General features: G+C 33.5%; 1 protein-coding gene across 2 annotated transcripts in view; it reads right to left on the reverse strand.

The window, feature by feature from the left end:
- LOC135960584 (uncharacterized protein KIAA0930 homolog) overlaps nt 1–21,377 on the reverse strand; it is a 35,349-nt gene extending 13,972 nt beyond the window's left edge. For both annotated transcript variants that reach the window (XM_065511902.1, XM_065511901.1), the window contains exons 1-6: nt 20,840–21,377; nt 18,927–19,093; nt 6,517–6,798; nt 6,315–6,455; nt 6,065–6,246; nt 5,750–5,997 (exon numbers count right to left, since the gene is read on the reverse strand). In XM_065511902.1, coding sequence (XP_065367974.1) covers nt 5,750–5,997; nt 6,065–6,246; nt 6,315–6,455; nt 6,517–6,798; nt 18,927–19,093; nt 20,840–20,954 — 1,135 coding nt within the window. In that variant the 5' untranslated portion in view covers nt 20,955–21,377. The remainder of the gene's footprint in view (nt 1–5,749; nt 5,998–6,064; nt 6,247–6,314; nt 6,456–6,516; nt 6,799–18,926; nt 19,094–20,839) is intronic.
- Between the last annotated feature and the right edge of the window lie 288 nt (nt 21,378–21,665).

Below are 21,665 nucleotides of genomic sequence, written 5' to 3' on the forward strand. Positions count from 1 at the left end.
AACCCAGCAAGGGGGTTTGAGCTCCCATAGGCCCATGATATCCAACTATTCATAATTACACTATGCTACACCAAAAATATGCATGGGTTCTCAAATTGGTTTTATTTATTATAGTTTTTATAACAGCACCAAAAACAATTGAGGGTATATTAATTTTGTCATTCCGTTTGTAACATATCGAAACATTGGTAGTAGAACCAATAAGTATATTATTAGTCCTTATAAAATTCAAAGACTCTAACTGTCCGTCAGTCTGTTGTATTCTTTGTTGATCAGAAATGTTTGGTTTGGGCAAAATCGTTAAGGTAGATCTAGAGTTATGGAGCAAAATAAGAGACAACATTTTTGATATTTTACAAAAATATTTTGATATTTTCTTTAAATATTTTGCAGATAATACCATAACATTTTGTAGATGTTGTTTCTATGATAAAAGGCATTAATTTTTTTCCCCGGAATATGGCTCTATGCTACATAAATGCCTATAGAACATCTGAATCCATACTAAATTCAGTAAAAATAAGTTCCATGTAAAAGAAATCACGATGTTTTGTTTGGATCGGTCCATATTTTACCATAGCCCATATATAGAGTCTACTTCCGAAAATTACCTTCCGCAAAAAATAATGCTTAATGTGTAGAAGAAATTTACTTTTTTCAATTTGTCCTCAAGTCACGAGGTATTCTGCTATCAATGGATGTCAAACACAAACTAAATGACGCAGCTTTTTGAAATTTTGACCCGAGTAAACTGACAGCTATTGACAGGAGCAGTGTTGCCCTTACAGTTAAGAGCCGGGAAATTAAAAAGGTCGTGGACTTATCCCTCCACTTGCAAGAAAAACTTTAGGGTCTAGAAGGGTGACTTACCCCCAGTAACACGAAGCCTGGTTATGTTTTAACTAATAGTTATACTGACAGTTTTCATACAAAAATCATTTTAACCGACAGTATAACTATTAGTTAACAACTAACCAGGCTTTGTGTTAATGGGGGTTAGGGGGTAAACATTTCCCGAATATTCTTTATTGATCAGAAATGTTTGGTGTTCGGTCCAACCAAAAAATTTCAGAACAAAATGAACTTCTATATGCGAGCCCTGCATATTTCTTCGTTAACTTTTGTATCATTTTGTTATCGATAATCAAATGGTTTAATTTTATAAATTTTTGTGTATTATTTGCTATATTTTTAAACATTTTTGTCTCGAGATTTGTTTGCTTTAATGAGCATTCACAAATTTTAGATTTTTTAAACAGCTGAATATTCCTATAGTTCTTTAATGCATTATTCTGTATTCACAGATGTAATAATAAATTAAGACTTATAGACATAAAGAAATAGTACTCAAATTCTATTTTTTCACACTTATTACTTATCAATCATCTTGCTTTAGTTTTAAAAGAAATTGGAATATGAAAACATTACTTAAGATTTCAAATAAAGTACAAACAAAATGTTCACCTACTAGAGGAGATATTCAAGGAATATTTTTAATTGGCAAATTCTTGAAAGGCGCAGCAAACAAGCTTAATTTTATAAATATTTAGCTTTTAGTTTCATTATTAAACTAATAATAATTATTTTATTTATATTGTTAATTATACAAGAAAAATAAAATTAAAAGAAAAAAATCTTTCTACAAAAGTATACAAAATAAATATGTAAGTTTGAAATAAAATTGAAAAGGAAAAATGCATTTCAGCTAATCAAAAAATATACAATATATTTATGTATGTAATTTTACTTTCGGACAAAAGAAGAAAAAACAAATTGAACATAAAATTGTTAAATGAAAAACGAATATTGTAAGGGATTGGAGGTATAATGTTTTGATGCATTCAAAATCTCTACATTGTTTTTTATTAGAGACTGAGTTTTAGATGAGTCCTGCTTTCTCGGCAAATCTATATAGAGTTTTATTTTTTTGGTTTTCTTTTCAAAATATATTTTCTTTATTTACATTAAGAAAATATGTATAAATAAGTGTTGAAAGGTTTATAATAAATTGTATTGTGTTTAATAAAATTTGCTTTTTTTGTTTGGTTTTTTTTTATTTTTTTTTGGTATTAAAGAATAGAGGAGAACATTAAGAATTTGTTTAAATAAATTTACAAAAGCAGCAGCAAAGTTAATAACAAAATAATTTTAAATATATAGCAAATGTAAGTTAAAAAGCTATTTAATAGTCATAAATCAATAAGGATTAATTAATATAAGAAGTAAAATTAAACTGCAGACAAAAATAAATAAATTATAATAATAATATAAGATAATGACTAAAATAGAAGTTCCTATACACTTGGAAAAACTATTACATTTTCCATAGTTGTTGGCTTAAAGTGAAGGGTCACTGCATATGAACATAAATGGATATGTATATTAGGGTGGCCCCAAACATAAATGTGTGGATGTTCCTAAATAAAATAATAATTCAATTGAATTTGATGAGTTGTATCAAAGGATGAAAAGGTCCTATTTTGAGGGTTTTATGATTTTTATCATATTTATGGCAAAGGAAACCTATAAAATATTTATACCATACACCACCATTGTGATGTAGGGTCGATTAAACGATGACCGTTCGTCCGTCCGTATGTATGTTCATTTAAACTTTGTGCACAAAGTACAGGTCGTAATTTTGAAGATAGTTCAATCAAATTGGTACATACATTATTTTCGGCACAGGGAGAAGCCTATAGAAACTGGCTGAAATTGGTGTATTATTTCGCCTAACCCCCATACAAATGTCCTCCAGAAATAGGACTTTATCAGTCATAAATTTTTATAGGAATCTACACAAGTTCCAAATAAATTTTATATATACGGAAGTCAGCTAATTTTATGATGATCGGTCCATAAATAGTCATAGCTCCCATATACTCAGTGTAGGGTATCATTCTATTCTTAATTAAACAAGTAAGAAAGTGAGAAACAAGTTTTTCCGTTTTTCGAAATTCAATCTAGTTCGAATTTTATTGGGTGTATGACTTAAAAATTGCGGGATATTTGTCTTTGGTATCGACTTGGCTAGTTAGCTGGGCTTTATATACGTTCTCTTAAGCTTCGGTTTATCGTAGTGGATCCATTTTTCATCGCAAGTAATGATTCGGTGCAAAAATGATTTTATTTTATAGCGTTGAAGCATAATTTTGGACATTCAAAATCGTCTTTCACTGTCTCTTGATTCAATTCGTATGGTAACCAATTTCTCTGCTTTTGGACCCTGCTGCTCGCAAACATTTTGAAATTGATGCTTAAGTAGCTACCAATGATTTTGTAATATTAATGGAGTAATGCCTCCAATTCTTGGTCTTCAAACTTTTTTGGCTAACAAAAAATTTAAAAAAACCTATATTCCTGATCTTTGTCTTTCGTTTCAAAATCACCAATTCTTAACACATTCACCATAAGCTTTGGTGAGTGTGCTTCAGTGGCCCTTTTTTTTAAATTAAAGAAGTAAAGCAAAACTTCCCGCATATGCCGATACGTTGGTACAATATTCGACATTTTGAAAGCAAAAAAAACTGTTTACACTATAATGTTTCACATAGAAGGTGGATCAATTTGTTCGGGGGTGAAAAACGTGACAGGAGTATAGCAAAATCCGTATCTACACAAAATTCTATGAGTATGAGTCTAAAATCAAAACCTAGCTCCCGCTGAGAGATTTCAAAATACACGTTTATGAAATTTCACTGTCCATCAAATTCAGATTTTTTTATTGGAACAGAATAGCGACCCTATAATTCTGAAAGGGCATGTTGAGTAGATAATTTTTGTAGAATAAACTTATAGTCCAGCTGATATGAAATTTTTTTTAACAGTGGGTTAAATTTAAATACTAACTGAAAAAATTGTCAGAGTTTATTGTGGAATTTCTGGGGATCAGTTTTGTGGAAGATCTTAACCCTCTATCTCCACTCTTTAGGGGTCAATTTGACAATTTTTTCGAGAACACCAAAAAAATTCTTTAAAAAAGACTTTTAAGGATTAAAATATTCTACGAAAATGAGAACAGCTGGAGCGATTTGGCTGATTTTTTTTTATTCTATTCGAAATAAAACTCGGAAATTTTTATTTTTGAGTCCCTTCAACTGTAATAAAACAGCTCCCTGAAGAATGCAGTACAAATTTAGATATTTTATTTTCAAATAAATAAGAACTGGCAGGTGTATGTGGGTTGGAGAAACTTGAAGAACTAACATTAGTAAATTCTACCGGGCGGTCAACTAGTTATTTAAATAAAAATTATTCAATCGGTTGAATATATATATGATGAGGATTAATTCTGACTCGATATTTGTCCGAAACCCAAAAGACTTGAAGGATGTTGGTAATACATAGTAAAATACACGAAGCTGTAAACTGAAAGGTTCGATGTATGACTTAACATCCAAAATGTACTGTGGTACAGGGACGGGGTTTATATAGTCTACAACAGATTTAAACGGACTATATGACAAATAAGGCGTCCTCCAGGCAGAGATCTTCGCGATCTGGAAAGTCACGGAGTTGATGAAAGCATACGTAACAGAGGAGTCTGTGGTGACAATTTATGTAGACAGTCAGACGACACTTAAGGCTCTGAAATGTCATATAATACATTCTAGCATAGTGACAGACTGAAGAAGAGCTCTTGAAGAGTTATTAGTACATTACACAATCAGGGGGGTAACTCTCTATTGCGATGCGAAAGGAAGTTCGATGCGAAAGTTAAATGCGATAAGAATACAATTTGGTATTCTGTATCGTTTTCGCAAAAAGAAACAACACTGGCACTACAAAATAATCAATAGCGAAGAATGACAAAATAAAATGTCAAAACTTGTAAATAAAAACATTTTAAAATCATTTTTTGTGCGATGCGAAATCGCAATAAAGGGTACCAATTGTACCATTTTTCTTTCGCATTGCAATAGAGAGTAACCCCCCAGATTGTGTTGGGTACCAGAGAAATGAGGTAGCAGATGAAGTGGCCAGAAATGGATCAGATCTTAACCATAGTATTACGAACCGGGGAGTAAGACCTCCTATTTGTCACTACTACAGGCTAATCTTTGAATGATTCCGTGACTCCACCATCCAATACTGGAATTGTAGGACGAATTGTCAAGTGTCCAAAGCCTTTTGGACAAAACTGGATGCAAAGGCAACCAACACAGAAATTGACGCTTACACTATTGGTATTGAGTTTTAATAAAATTTGTTCTACTTTTTAATTTAAAATTTGAATATTAAAGAATAGAAAAGTTATTTTGTTTGGGATAACATATTTAGAAGAGCAAAATTCTCATATACATAAACTAACTGGATAAAAAAGACACATAACCAATAAAACATTCATACTTCTACTTCTTTTTTTTAAAAAAAAAACTATTCAAAATAATTCAATAACAAATCAAAAAAGTTATTTCAAAAATTATGTGAAAAAAATGCATGCTTTTTAAATATTTGAATTAGAAATAGAGAAAAATATTTATGGTAAAGTGTGAATGTGTGTGTACGAGTATTTTTCAATTAAATGTATTCCTATATTAATGCAAGTGATGAATGAAGATAGTGTAAAAAAATTGAATGTACATATTAATAAAATTTCAAAGATAGAAGAAGTTAGAATAATCTTCTATTAAAGAATAATTAAAACGTAATAAATGCAAAATATTTTGTATTATAAAATTACTAAAAAAAAGAATTAAATTAAATACAAAAAGCATATTGAAAATATAGATAAATGACAAATATTTACCATCTCTTAAATCTCCAGCTTCTATTTCGGACACTTCATTGGCTAAAGAGTCCAAGCCCTCATTTTCGGAACGAGCCTTAGAACCAGCTGAGCCAGAAGCTGCATCGGAAGAGTTTTTTGTGCGCCAAGCATAACGTGAGAAATTATTAAGATTAGCACTAGGATCACTAAGACGACGTTGGTGGCGATACGTGCAATAATCATCGTTCTCCTCCTCCCAGTCGTCCCACATGTCGGTGGCACAAAAACTAGAAACATTTTAAATGATTGATGTAAGTAGAGATAATTAAATATATTTTAGAGTTGTTTAAATACCCTGGTTCACTGGTGGGTGTTTCTACGCCCGAACCTTTAGGTTTGGTTACCGCCATTTCCGCATGACCTTTGCCCTGAGGACCTTTCATTCTAACAAATTCACAGCGTGTTTGCACACCCGCTCCGCTACTAAACAAGCCGAAAGACATGCGTTGTGCTACTTTTGAGCTTAAGCTAGATTGCTAAACAATTTATGAAAAAAAATATTTTATAAACTGATTTGTAAAAATGTTTTTGTCTAAAATCCTACCCTGGCGTCATACACCTTTTTTAAAGCATCATAACGAATCGAACCTAAAAATATAACACCTTGCACAGCACCATCTTTATCATTGGCCACCAGTTCCACACACACCATTTCACCATCTCGCACTAAAATATCGCTAAAAACCTTTAAAGCAAAAATAAAGTAAATATAATTTAGTTTGTAAATAAATGCAGTTAGCTCTTACCTCATCGAAATTATCCACCATAAAACAGATGTGAGGATATGTTATTTCCTCACCCTCGCCTTTGGTGTCCATTTTTCTTCTACTCGGACTGGCATAAACACGTTGTGAATGACGTCTCAAAACCTGCAACTCTTTTGGCGAAGTTCTTGTACAAATCGCCAAAGTGAGTGTGTAGTCAAATTGATGTATGATCATATTGAGATATACTGTTTCTTCCCAATCAACATCGGGATCACCAATGGGTAGTTTACGAGAATCCTTGCGAAAAACATCGACCTCAGTCTGAAAAGAAAATAAAAAAACTTTAGATTGCTGCTGATTTATTTGTATCTATGGTTTTTCAAACAAAAATTTTAAAATTGTTTTTCGGTTGTGTTAAACTGAGACAATTCCAAATGAAATTGAGAATTTCAATTTGAAATGGATAAAATTCTAGAATAAATTAAGAATTATTGGGTTAATGCGGAATTTTTTAAAATTTTTAGCTATAAGCAAGGTTAGTTATGACCTTTTCCCATCTTCCCAAGAATGAATCAAGCCAATATCGGATACTCTGTTCCATAGTGAAGCGTATCCCAGAGAGAGCGTTCTGCATGGCTCGAAACAAATAGTAGTCGGACGGGCCACGGTCTGGGCTATAAAGCGGGTGAGGCTAAACTTCCCAACCACTTCATTCTAAATAGTTTTTAACAGGTATTGCAACATGTGGCCGAGCGTTGTCATGATGGAATATATTTAGTTTCATGTCTGGCCGCATATTTAGTAGGTTTTCCGGCCAATGCTCGCTACAAACGAATCAGTTGTGTTCGGTACAGGTTTCCTATGATGGTCTCTTTAGATTTCAGCAGCTCATTTGCTTTCACCAAATACAGAGAATACCTTAGCGCCATGGATATTTGTCTTTGGCGTTGTTGTTGTAGCAGAAGTGATTGCTGAGTTGACAGCCCTTGGACGAGTGAACTCGGGTCATTCCGGTGCGTAGAACCGGCTGTCATGGGAATGATCTTTGGCGTCGATTTGTCTGGTTGACTTCAGGTTATCGTAATGGATATCGTAATAGAATCATTACTTGCGATCTGTCAATGATCATCAGCAGCATCACTTCGGACATGCAAAATCCTTTTTCAAGGTGTCTCGGCTTGTTTGGCTTTCAAAAGATACGCCTAATATTGTAAATCCCGTATTTTTAAGTCATACTTAATAATTTCCGAATTCGTAAATTTGCATTATTCATTACACCATTTTTTATTAAAATTGAGAAAATTCTAAATAATTTTTTTTTATTAAAATTGAAATTGAGAAAATTTTAAATAAAACAAGTAAGAGTGCTATATTCGGCTGTGCCGAATCTTATATACCCTTCACCAAATTATACTTCAAAATTTTAAATATTTTTAGGTAAACAAAATTTAATTTTTTTTCCAGTTGTTTTTTGAATTTTTTGGAAAAAAAAATTTTTCGATTGTTATTTAAAATTTTTTTTTTTTAAATTTTAAAAATTTTTTTTTTTCAAATTTTAAAATTTAAAAAAATTTTTTTTTTCAAATTTTAAAATTTTAAAAAATTTTTTTTTGTTTTTTCAATTTTTTAAAAAAAAAAAAAATTCGGGTTCAAAATTTGTTTTCCCGATTTTGACCCATTGTAGGTCCAACTTACTATGGTCTTATATACGTCGTTTCAAATGTCTTTGAAATATCTATCATTAGATATCCATATTGTCTATATAATGTCTTAGTAATCCAGATATAGGTAAAAAAATAGGTCAAAAATCGAGGTTGTCTTGGTTTTTTCCTCATATCTCAGCCATTTGTGGACCGATTTTGCTGATTTTAAATAGCAAAATTCTCGAAAGCATGTCTGACAGAATTATTGAAGATTTGGATCCCGAAGATATCTGGGGTCTTCAGAAAACTGATTTCAACAGACAGACAGACAGACAGACAGACAGACAGACAGACAGACAGACGGACAGACAGACAGACAGACAGACAGACAGACAGACAGACAGACAGACAGACAGACAGACAGACAGACAGACAGACAGACAGACAGACAGACAGACAGACAGACAGACAGACAGACAGACAGACAGACAGACAGACAGACAGACAGACAGACAGACGGACATGGCTTAATCGACTCCGCTATCTATAAGGATCCAGAATATATATACTTTATAGGGTCGGAAATGAAAAATGTAGAAATTACAAACGGAATGACAAACTTATATATACCCTTCTCACGAAGCTGAAGGGTATAATTACACGCACGGAAAACCATAGAGAATAGACATAGAGCGGAAACTCTTCTGTCAAAGACCTAACGCAGTTGTCAAAAACCTAAGTGGTGAGAATGTATTAGTAAAAAAAACATGTGAAAACAAAAACAACACTCGTATGTGCGGAAAACACTCCGAAATTATTTGAAACTGAGTTTATTCTATGCTGAGTTATTTTCATACAACTTTTTAAAGTACATGTTTAATTTAGATTTTTTTTATACGTGTATTTTACTTGAATTCATATTACTTGTTAGGATCTATTATACTCCCTATTTTACACCCTTGGGTGGGGATATTTCTATAGATTCTAACGAGTAAAACCGTTAACGGTATCTTTTTGCAACATTGTTCGCCACTTTTTATGTTAAGTTTTTTAAAATCTAATCGTTGATTGCCCTTTCAGTGTGACACACTAAAATTTTGTAAACTCTACACAAGGTAATATAAATAAATTAAATTTATTTGAAATATAAAAGACAAAAACTTCTACTTGTTTTATTTTCTTTACACGCACAAACATTTGGTCCTTCGAACCGGATTTCTTGGCAAAACATTGTGAGCACTTGGAATAATTGTATTTGTTTCTTTTACTTAAAAGGATCGCCATTTTTTTGGACACCACCAACAATCGTCTTCTTCAATTTTTTAATTTTTGAAAAAATAAATAAAAGGTGCGTAAATAAATACATTTTTTTAAAAAAGAAGTGCCAAAAGTGTGAAGAAAAATAAAGTGAAGTTAATTTATTATACCCTTCACCTTCGTGAGAAGGGTATATATAAGTTTGTCATTCCGTTTGTAATTTCTACATTTTTCATTTCCGACCCTATAAAGTATATATATTCTGGATCCTTATAGATAGCGGAGTCGATTAAGCCATGTCCGTCTGTCTGTCTGTCTGTCTGTCTGTCTGTCTGTCTGTCTGTCTGTCTGTCTGTCTGTCTGTCTGTCTGTCCGTCTGTCTGTCTGTCTGTCTGTTGAAATCAGTTTTCTGAAGACCCCAGATATCTTCGGGATCCAAATCTTCAATAATTCTGTCAGATATGCTTTCGAGAATTTTGCTATTTAAAATCAGCAAAATCGGTCCACAAATGGCTGAGATATGAGGAAAAAACCAAGACAACCTCGATTTTTGACCTATTTTTTACCTATATCTGGATTACTAAGACATTAATATAGACAATATGGATATCTAATGATAGATATTTCAAAGACATTTGCAACGACGTATATAAGACCATAGTAAGTTGGACCTACAATGGGTCAAAATCGGGAAAAAAATTTTGAACCCGAATTTTTTTTTTAAAAAAAAAAAATTGAAAAAACAAAAATTTTTATTTAAAATTTAAAAAAAAAAATTTTTAAAATTTGAAAAAAAAATTATTAAATTTAAAAAAAAAAAAATTAAAATAACAATCGAAAAATTTTTTTTCCAAAAAATTCAAAAAACAATTGGAAAAAAAATTAAATTTTGTTTACCTAAAAATATTTAAAATTTTGAAGTATAATTTGGTGAAGGGTATATAAGATTCGGCACAGCCGAATATAGCACTCTTACTTGTTTTTGTATCAATTGTGTTTAATATACACACATACAAATAAATAAATACATTACATATTGTTATTACTTTGTGTTACTTTGATTGATCGCATTACCAACACCAGTTTATTATACAGTACAATTTTGACACTTGTTTTGTGCCCTTTTTCTTTAGTGCGAAATTTATCGACTGTTCTTTTTGTTTACGCAGACGGACAGAATAAAAATAAAATAAAAATTTGTTAAAGTGATAAAAAATAAATTTAATAAATAAATCGAGCAGTGAAAATAATAATTAAAATTTGTTGTGTAATTTAATTTACAAATTTAGTGCAAAATAGTGTAAACAATTATAAAGAAGAAATATAATATTGTGTTTGTTGTACTTTTTATATATATACTTTATACATATTTATTATCCGCTTCTTCTTCGTTTGCAAATTGTCACCCTACGGTCGGTCAGTTTGCCTAATACTTTGTTTGTTTACACTATTTAAACTTTTTTCGCTGCATTTTTTATAAAATTCGTAACAAATTTAACTTTAAATAAATAAAATTAATTTTTTTGTACATTTGGAAAATTCTTGTGCTATTAAATCGCATCAATTTAAAAAAAAAAAAAAAAGTTAAAAACTTGTTAATCAATCGTTTTATTAAATTTGTTTCATTTAACCACTTTAAATAAAATATAATGTCCGTATCAGAACTTGACAGATTTATTAGAGCTTCTGATGCTCTTATAAGCTTTCAGGCTTATTTCAATGACATAAAAGAAGACGTTCATACGGTTTTCACATTGGAGCTTCATAGTGATGAATTAAAAACTTTAATGGACACAGTTAAGTTGACTTATCAAAAATGTTTAGACTTTTTGTCTACTTCGGACACAGCAGAGCCCGATGATATTGACGTTACTTCAGCCAAGTACCAGTCGACTTACACTGCGTTTGTGAAGTGTTTATCGAAAATTAGGGAACGTTTACATAACTATGAAGAGACTCAAAAGACTAGTGACTCACCGGTAGTGAATTCTAATTCTGAATCACATCACAATTTGGTAGTACCGCCCTGTGATGTTGAGACCTTTGATGGTGAATACCTGTCTTGGCCCTCGTTTAGGGATTTGTTTACCGCTTTATATGTAAATAATTCACGTCTTAGCAACATTGAACGGATGTGCCATCTTATACGAAAGACTAGTGGCGATGCAAAGGACATAGTTTCTAAATATCCGCTCTCTAATCTAGGCTTTGATATGGCATGGAGCAACCTTAGGGCTGCTTATGAAAATCCTCGTATGTTGGTTAACAACCAACTAAAGATACTTTTCAATCTCCCTATTTTAGATAAGGAAACTTCTGTAGGTCTCAAGACGATACAAAGGGGTATAAACAGTTGTCTTTCGGCATTATCGATTTATAAAGTGTCAACGGAAAATTGGGATCCGATGATCGTTTTCATGTGTATTCAACGACTTCCCGATTGCACTGTTACCTTATGGGAACAGAGCATAAAAGACAAATTCGTATTGTCTGTTTGGAAAGATCTGGATGCATTTCTGACGGAAAGAATTCAGACTTTAGAGTGTCTACGCGACATTAGGGAAGTACCACAAACGAAAAAATCAGTTGTTCAAAAGGTGAATACGCATCATGCTACTTCATCTTCTTCGCATTCTTGTAGTCTTTGCAAGAATCAAAGCCATTTTCTGCGTGATTGTAAAAGATTTAAAAAGCTTTCGGTAATGGACAGATTTTCGACAGTAAGGAAAAATAATTGGTGTATTAATTGTTTATCACGAACACATCAAGTGAAAGAGTGTAAAAGTATTCATAGTTGTTCTATTTGCAAGAAGAGGCACCACACTTTATTACATAGAAATGAGCCTTCAGAAGATTCAAGTGGAAGTTCTAGACCTTCTTCTTCGAGCGTAGGTACTAGTGCTATATCACAACCTACTCACTCTAGACCTATAGAATCTTCCCAAACAGCTAGTACTAGCGGTTTTAGCTCTTCTGCACCTCTTAATCGACAGGCGTTTCACATCTCACGAAACCAGACAGTATTGTTAGGAACTGCGATGGTGAATATTCATCATCAGGGTATGACATACCCAGCTCGTGCTCTTATTGACCCTGCTTCGGAAACTTCGTTTATCTCCGAACGGGTACAGAATCGTTTGAAAATTTCTGCGCATTCGACGAATGCCAAAATTTCTGGTATCAACCAAGCGATTTCTGTAACAGCAAGGAAATCGTGTTCCATTTATATTGGCACGCCCTTGGATTCTTCAATTATTTTGAGTACCATAGCCCTTGTTCTACCAACCATATCTGGTAATTTACCATCTTTCATTATATCAAATGATCTTCGCAAAGATTTGCCTAATATACGTTTGGCAGATTCTCAATTCTTCGATTGCAGACCAGTTGATCTACTTTTAGGAGCGGATCTATTTCCGCAAATTATAATGGGTTCAGTTAGAAACGTTTTAGGGACATTATTGGCTCAGGAAACGATTTTCGGCTGGATTATCACCGGTCCGGTTCCACAGTCTTCGGTTCAGGTATACAACACTAGAGTTGACTTTTCTGAAGAGGATAACTTAAACCGTATTTTACTTAGGTTTTGGGAATTAGAGGAACCGCCAAAACGAAAAATTATGTCCGCACATGATCTTATGTGTGAGGAAAATTATAGGAAAACTACTCGTCGAGATTCTGATGGTCGATATGTGGTAAAATTACCTTTTAAACCGGAATTTCCTGACACGCTTTTTCTAGGCCATTCTAAACAGAATGTTAGGGCTCAGTTTTTAAGGACTGAATCTTCGCTCTTGCGGAACCCTCTTATCAAGAATATGTATGATGACGTTGTTAGGGAATATTTGACTCTAGACCATATGCGACCGGTTAGAGAAGAATCGATTTCTTCTTGCTATCTACCTCATCACCCAGTGATAAAATTAGATAGAAAAACAACTAAATTGCGAGTAGTTTTTAATGCGTCCAATAAAACGTCTAATGGCCACAGTATAAATGATTGTTTGTTTGTGGGACCCACATTGCAGGCAGATCTAGTTCTCCTGATTTTACGTTGGCGTTTCTTTAGGTTTGTGTTTAATTGTGATATAACACAGATGTATAGGCAGATAAGACTTGATAGGTCTCATACTCCATTTCAGCGAATTTTGTTTCGTGATACTCCGACGGAGGAAATAAAAGAGTATGAGTTACAGACTGTAACTTTCGGTGTCAATTGCGCACCATATCTTGCCATTCGTACTTTGTTACAATTGGCTGATGATGTAGAATGTAAACACCCATTAGCGGCGGAAATTCTAAGGAAATGTATGTATGTCGACGACGTACTAAATGGAACTCATGATATCCCAACCGCTTTGATCGCTCGCGATCAACTTATAGCGGCTTTGTCTTCAGCTGGTTTTGAACTCAGGAAATGGACTTCCAATGAGAAGGCTATCTTAGCCGGGTTTCCTGTGGAACATTTAGTAGATGCCAAACTTTTAAAATTTGTAGAGTCAAGTAGCTCTAAAACTCTTGGCTTACAGTGGAATGCACACTTGGACTCCTTCTATTTCAATGTGGACCGTATTTCGATGCGATCAAGTCACACGAAGAGGGAAGTGTTGTCTATTATTGCGAGGTTATTTGACCCTGTTGGTTGGTTAGGACCAGTCATTATTGTCGCTAAGATGGTAATGCAGAGGGTTTGGCAAGATCAAGTAGAGTGGGACGAATCTCTCAAACCTGCTACAGAAGCCGAATGGCAAAAATTTGCTTCTTCATATCATGAAGTGAACCAAATTCAAATTCCTAGATGGGTTCATTATGTACCTAATTCTAAAATAGAGCTTCACGTCTTTTCTGACGCATCGGAAAAGGCATATGCAGCGGTAATTTACGCGCGAATTGAAACACCTGATGGCGAAATTTTTACTCATTTGCTGACAAGTAAAACAAAAGTTGCTCCCATAAAGTCGATTTCACTACCACGTCTTGAACTTTGTGGTGCAGTTCTTGCGGTGGATCTTTTGAAATCATTATTATATGAAATTGATATCCCGTTATGCCAAATTTATTGTTGGACCGATTCTACAATCGTCCTAGCTTGGTTGAAAAAAGACCCTTGCTCATGGGCAACCTTTGTCGCCAACCGAGTATGTAAAATACAGGAAATTGTCGGAAGACATAATTGGCACCATGTCAAATCAGAAGAGAACCCAGCAGACTTGGGAAGTCGAGGCATCTCGCCCTCTGATTTGTCACATTGCGAGCTTTGGTGGCATGGCCCATATTGGCTTCGGGAGAAAAGCACTACCTGGAATTTTGGTTATTTGTCTTTATTGGATACGGATTTGGAAGCTCGTGCAGTAAAATCGCATGCTTCATTTTTTAACAATTATGAAGATATTTTAGAGAGATTTTCTTCACTTGATAGAGCAATTAGAGTGTTAGCATATGTTTTTAGATTTTTCTATAAAACCCATTCTGCTCATAGAAATAGAAACTCTTATGAATCTACCACGGTTACGAATATTGAAGTGAAACAATTGAAATTACGATTGGCCATTCTTGCCCAAAAAGTCAATTTCGCCGAAGAGTACAAATGTCTTTTGGAATCCATTTCTGGATAATGAAGGTGTCATGAGACTCAACGGTCGCTTGGCTAAATCACCTTCATTAGTTTACACCGAACGGCATCCCATATTGTTGCCATATTCTTGTCGCTTTACACTTCTTTTGACTGAATTTGTACACATGATTTCTATCCATGGTGGAAATCAATTAATGCTCAGGATATTGAGGATCGAGTATTGGGTACCTCGTTTGAGAACACTTGTTCGAGCGGTTGTTAACCGCTGCAAACGTTGTATCCTCGATCGTAAACGTACATGTACGCAAATAATGGCTGCGTTACCTCCTGAACGAACTCAGATAAGCCGACCATTTACGACAACTGGAGTTGACTTCGCAGGGCCCTTTGACATGAAAAATTTAAGTGGTAGGTCAGGTCAAATTTTGAAAGCCTACGTCTGTATTTTTGTTTGTTTTTCAACAAAAGCCATTCATTTGGAAGTAAGTTCAGATTTATCAACGGATAAATTCTTAGCCGCTTTTAATCGATTTATATCGAGGCGAGGTTGTCCAACTACCATGTTTTCCGATAACGGTACAAACTTTGTTGGAGCCTCTCGTGAGATAGAAAGGGATTTTAAAACATTTTTATTAGAAAGTCGCGCTCGGATGTGTTCCACTTTTGGTATTAATGGACTGTCATGGCGATTTATTCCAGCCGGCGCTCCTCACATGGGAGGCTTATGGGAAGCTGGAGTTCGAAGTTTTAAACTTCATTTTCGAAAAGAAGCCCAGTCTGTAAAATACACATTTGAGGAATTATCGACGGTCCTCGCGAGAATTGAAGCTTGTCTTAATTCGAGGCCGCTTTGCCCCATGAGCGACAATCCTAATGAGCCAGTAGCTCTTACTCCGGGCCATTTTTTGATTGGCTCGCCCATCTTAGCTCCCCCGGAACCTTCTATATACGAATCCCCTCTAAGTTTGGTAAATCGATATCGAAAAGTAAAAGCGCTAACCCATCACTTCTGTCGACGATGGAAGGAAGAATATTTAACGAACTTACATAAAAGATATAAATGGAAATGGCCGGAACGAGAGATCGCTATAGGTGATTTAGTAGTCATTAGAAACGAACAATTGTCACCGACTTCTTGGAAATTAGGACGATTCGTTAAAACTTATCCGGGAAGTGATAGTCACGTACGCGTCGCGGACATACGTACTGAAAATGGTGTGGTAAAGCGACCAATTACTAAGCTGGTCGTTCTGGCCAGTTAAACATTTGAATTAGAAATTTAACTTTCATTGTTTCCTAGAATCATGGTCTCTTTAAACAATTTCTTTGAGGACGCTTTACTTGAAGATTATGAGGAAGCAATGGAGGTAGATGCAGCCGTTAAAGCTGAGCTTAATGCCGAAGTTATTAATGAGGTCCCAAAAACTACAACCACGGCTGACGTCTCTACTGCTGACGACATGGAAAAGACCCCAACTTCCGTTGTGGTACCGGCTCCTGTAGCCCCTATATCTACGGATATAAATACCTCAACGCCTGTTGGAGGATCGGCTCCTGAAAATACTACGATATTTAATACCTCTGTTTCTACAGTGGTAACGGCTCCTGAAGTCCAAACACCGTCAAATCCTGATGAAATGTCAGGTGTCGTTGAAGCCTCGGGTTCGAATACGTCGACTAGCAATACCCAACGGGTAGCCGCGAATTGCAAAATTTGTAATCGTAAACATCAATTGTCATCGTGTCGCGCTTTTAAACACATGACATTTGAGAAAAGAATAAGAATGGTTCTTCTTCACCATTATTGTTCGCGGTGCCTTTCGGCGCAACATATTTCACGTGATTGCAAGAGCTCGGGTCGATGCAAAAAGTGCAAGGGCAAACACCATTCGATGCTTCATGCGTCAAATAATGCCAACAAAAACGTTACTAGAACGGAAAATCGTCTTCCCTCCGTCCCTAGCACTACATCTACATCGTTGTCAATACGGCACATTGTGTCTTTTTCACCAACCGCAAAGGTTATTTTGCAATTGTTCAACAGGAATATTCCTGTACGGGCAGCTTTGGATTTGTGCTGTAACATGAGCTACATTTGCTCCAGTTTAGTTGCAAATCTAAAGCTGCCCGTTTCTACAGTCGACAAAGACGGAATGTGTCGTATTCGGATTAGTTCTATTCACGATTCGTCGCAAACGATAGATTTGACCGCAAAGGTACGACAAATGAACGGCATAAATACGCCAGTAGAATCGGTTTCGGATACGGTGAAGATGCATTTTGAGGGTTTGCAATTGGCAGATCCTAGTTTTAACGTTTCTGGAAAGGTCGCCCTTGTAATAGGACCCGAAGTAGCTCCTCAAATTATGAAAGGCAGGATATATTCGAACCCGGGACTTCCAATGGCACAATATACCATTTTTGGTTGGGTCATTTCTGGCCAATCTCCTCTTTAAGGGGACCAGTTCATGGTCTGATCAAAACCATATCCACTTTGGGTGCAGTATGTAGTCTGCGTAAAACTACATCCCATAGATCTTGCTCTATGGGAACTTTTTACCAGCTGGTCTGGCCTGGTCTTATGACCAATTTGTATTTTGAAAAAATAAAATAAAATTGAATAAATAAAAAACTATATACATATATTAATTTAATTTATAATTTATTTTATTAGTATTACCTTTAAGTTTAATATAACTGTTGCAACATACTTTGTTGTTGCAAGGTGGCCGGCAATGTTTAATTTAGATTTTTTTATACCCTTCAGCTTCGTGAGAAGGGTATATATAAGTTTGTCATTCCGTTTGTAATTTCTACATTTTTCATTTCCGACCCTATAAAGTATATATATTCTGGATCCTTATAGATAGCGGAGTCGATTAAGCCATGTCCGTCTGTCTGTCTGTCTGTCTGTCCGTCTGTCTGTCTGTCTGTCTGTTGAAATCAGTTTTCTGAAGACCCCAGATATCTTCGGGATCCAAATCTTCAATAATTCTGTCAGACATGCTTTCGAGAATTTTGCTATTTAAAATCAGCAAAATCGGTCCACAAATGGCTGAGATATGAGGAAAAAACCAAGACAACCTCGATTTTTGACCTATTTTTTTACCTATATCTGGATTACTAAGACATTAATATAGACAATATGGATATCTAATGATAGATATTTCAAAGACATTTGCAACGACGTATATAAGACCATAGTAAGTTGGACCTACAATGGGTCAAAATCGGGAAAAAAAATTTTGAACCCGAATTTTTTTTTTTTTTTAAAAAAATTTAAAAAACAAAAAAAAATTTTTTAAAATTTAAAAAAAAAAAAATTTTTAAAATTTAAAAAAAAAAATTTTTTAAATTTAAAAAAAAAAATTTTAAATTTAAAAAAATTTAAAAAAAAAAAAATTTAAAATAACAATCGAAAAATTTTTTTTTCCAAAAAATTCAACAACTGGAAATAAAGTTAAATTTTGTTTACCTAAAAATATTTAAAATTTTGAAGTATAATTTGGTGAAGGGTATATTGATTGCCCTTTCAGTGTGACACACTAAAATTTTGTAAACTCTACACAAGGTAATATAAATAAATTAAATTTATTTGAAATATAAAAGACAAAAACTTCTACTTGTTTTATTTTCTTTACACGCACAAACAGTACATTTTCATTTCATGTTTCCAAATGAAATTGAGAACAGAGATAAATACACATAGATCGGCAACTCTCCTGCCAAAGATCTAAATCGGTTGCGAAACACCTACGAGTGTTGTTTTTGTTTTCACATAGTTTTTTTTTACTAATGCACATAGACCGAAAATACCAACGAGTGTTGTTTTTGTTTTGACAACTGAGTTAAGTCTTTGACAGGAAAGTTTCCGATCTATTTTTATTTATCTATGTGTTGTACACCATTTCAATAATAATTACAAGTAATTTCGCAACTGTATATATTTAATTTATTGATAAAATTTTACTTACCTCATATTTTGGCATATGTCGGGAAGAACTTTTAACATGTTTCTTACGTACAAAAAATAATAAATCATCCGAATCAATACTATGGACCGGCTCCGATTGAAATAGAAAGTGTCGTACAAATAAATCTGTCCAATATGTGGTGCCTTGTAGAACAACAAATCCACTGTCTGGAAAAAGATAATTAAATGAAAATTTAATAAAAACGAATTATGGAGTATTTACTTCAATTAGTTTCAGTACACAAAGGTGGTATGTAATAGGTTTAATACCAAAAAGCTGATTTTATAACATTTTAGAAAAAAAAATTGTATCTGAATATATTCAAAAAGAAATTATCAGGACATATCTGTGTCCCTATGGAAAATAGCTTAAGTAGAAGAAGTTTTGAAATATTCCCAATACAGTGCACTCGCGATAATATGAATACCCCAAAATATGAACACTTTATTTCCATAGGGTACTCTAAAATTTGAACTTATTGAACTAAGCTGTTCATATTTTAATGTTTTTTAAAATATGAACAGCTTATTTTTGTTTTTTAACGTATGTTATCTATCTACACAGAGTTGAAATCTAAATTAACAGGGTAGTGGCTAAATTCTAATTCAACTGTTTAATAATTTTTGGACTTCCATAGCTGTTGATGGGAATTATATGCCATTCGCAAATATTAACAATCTTGCAAAAGTGAACTGACCTGGTTTTAATTAGTTCATATTATCGCGAGTGCACTGTATTATATAATTGTTATTGTTTCTTACAAAAAAATCTGTGACTTAACATATTGATAATAAATTTATTAGACATCAAAGGTACAAGTTTTAAAAAAGTATTTATTGGTAAATAGAGAAGATTTGACACATTTTCTACTAAAGAGCTTTTTCGTTATCAATTCACGATGAGCATGAGGTCTGTGTGTGGGCCGTTTAATTCAAACTTTCACAACTAAGGATCAAAATATTCCCACTCTCAATCCTCAAATTGTCATTAAAGATATTTTGACTCTATTTTTCCGACCATTGCATTCTAAGAAGGATATTTTGTAAATCACTTCATATTGCGTTGAGAAATTTTTCGAATAATTAGCTTTTATTTAAAAAAAAAATTGCATGGAAATATTTTCAAAGTGTGGTGAAGTGTTTTACTAGATAAGGGGATTAATTTTATAAAATAGACATTATATTAGTTGCAAAAGATTCTCTTCGCACAAGGAAACTGCAGGGGAAAAAGATCCTCAAACTAAATGATATGGGATTGGTTTTTAGAAGGGCATAATTCAGAAACACGGCCGGAAAACAATTTTAAAATGTTTGGTATGAAATTTTTTTAGTTTGCAGATAATTTTTGAGTGTATTGTATACAAAAATTGTTTCTGAATAATGCCCTAAGTGTAGCTACATATATGTTCATAAGCTATGATAACTACAAACAGATGTTATATACATATGGCTTTCGAAACACCCCTTTCATCAGCTGTATAATCTCTCTAACCATATATTTCTTTTTATAGGTATTTTACACATAATTAGTGCACTTTCACTCTCTTTCTTATTGTATATTTACGAATAACACAATGAAAACAAAGAAACATACTAATTACCCTCAAATGAAATAATCAAAACAAAATGCGATTAAATTTGCAAAGAGCAACCCTTAACAACTCCCAAGATATAAACAAACGAAGATAAAGATAACAAAAAAAGGCAACCATAACAAAACTATGAAATAGGCATAATGGATAAGGAATGTTGTGCATTTTCAAGTGGGTGGTTGAGCAATATATAACTGACTGGAATAATCGATAATGTGCAAATGTAGACAACTTTTCACAGAAAACTGTCTAGTTTTTTTCAACGAAAATGAAACAATTTTAAAAATCTTTAAGGAAAATTTAATAAAATTTCATAACTTACCATCCTTGAGCAGTTGTCTCATTTCTTTGTTGCGTTGAAAATTAATGTCTTCCAACAATTGCTGTAAAGGCGTTTGAGGCTTTAATAAAACTCCTGCAGCGCTAGCCAAGGACATGCTTTAGCTGTGGTTTCACCCGTTTAAGGGACTTAAAAATTGCTCCAAAGCTTGAGGTTTAGTGTGGTTGTTGAGAAAGTAAAAGCTTATAAAAAGTTAGAGACTTGAGTGGGTACGTTAGGAGTTGTGTTGTCTCGTTATTTATCAAATAAGGTCACCACATTATTGCAATTTTCTTTATTTATTTTTTTAGCTTTAAAAAAACTTTTATATTTATTAGCTAAACAATACAAATTATCTTCAAATTATTTATTTCTATTACTCTAATAAAAACCGTCTGCTTTCAACAACTTTTCTTTGTTAAATGTTTTATATTTGTGCTCTCCAATTGCCAAAAAATCTCTACCTTAGTAGTGGGGTATTTTTTCCATTGCACCAACTAACTTGTTCCAAGAGGGTAGTTTTTGACGTTTCTTTTGATTTTTTTTTGTATGTTTTACCAAAAACTCTCTGTTTTGTTTGACTTTTGTATTGCGCAGTTGCCAAAATATTAAAATATATTCAATTGTTTGGTAAACAAAAATAAATTGTGAAATTGTTTTTTAGTTTTGCAAAATTATAAAAACAATAACAAACAGAGAGTTGAAAGCGAGAGTGATGCCACTATTTTTTCAGTCCTCATTCCCAGTTAACGTTTTTGAGTCCCCAAAACATGTTACTACAACCAAATACGAATGGCTCCATGACCAATTATGGACCAAATGAAATGTT

Source organism: Calliphora vicina, chromosome 5 (genome assembly GCF_958450345.1).
Source record: "Calliphora vicina chromosome 5, idCalVici1.1, whole genome shotgun sequence".
In the NCBI taxonomy this organism is placed as follows: Eukaryota; Metazoa; Arthropoda; class Insecta; order Diptera; family Calliphoridae; genus Calliphora; species Calliphora vicina.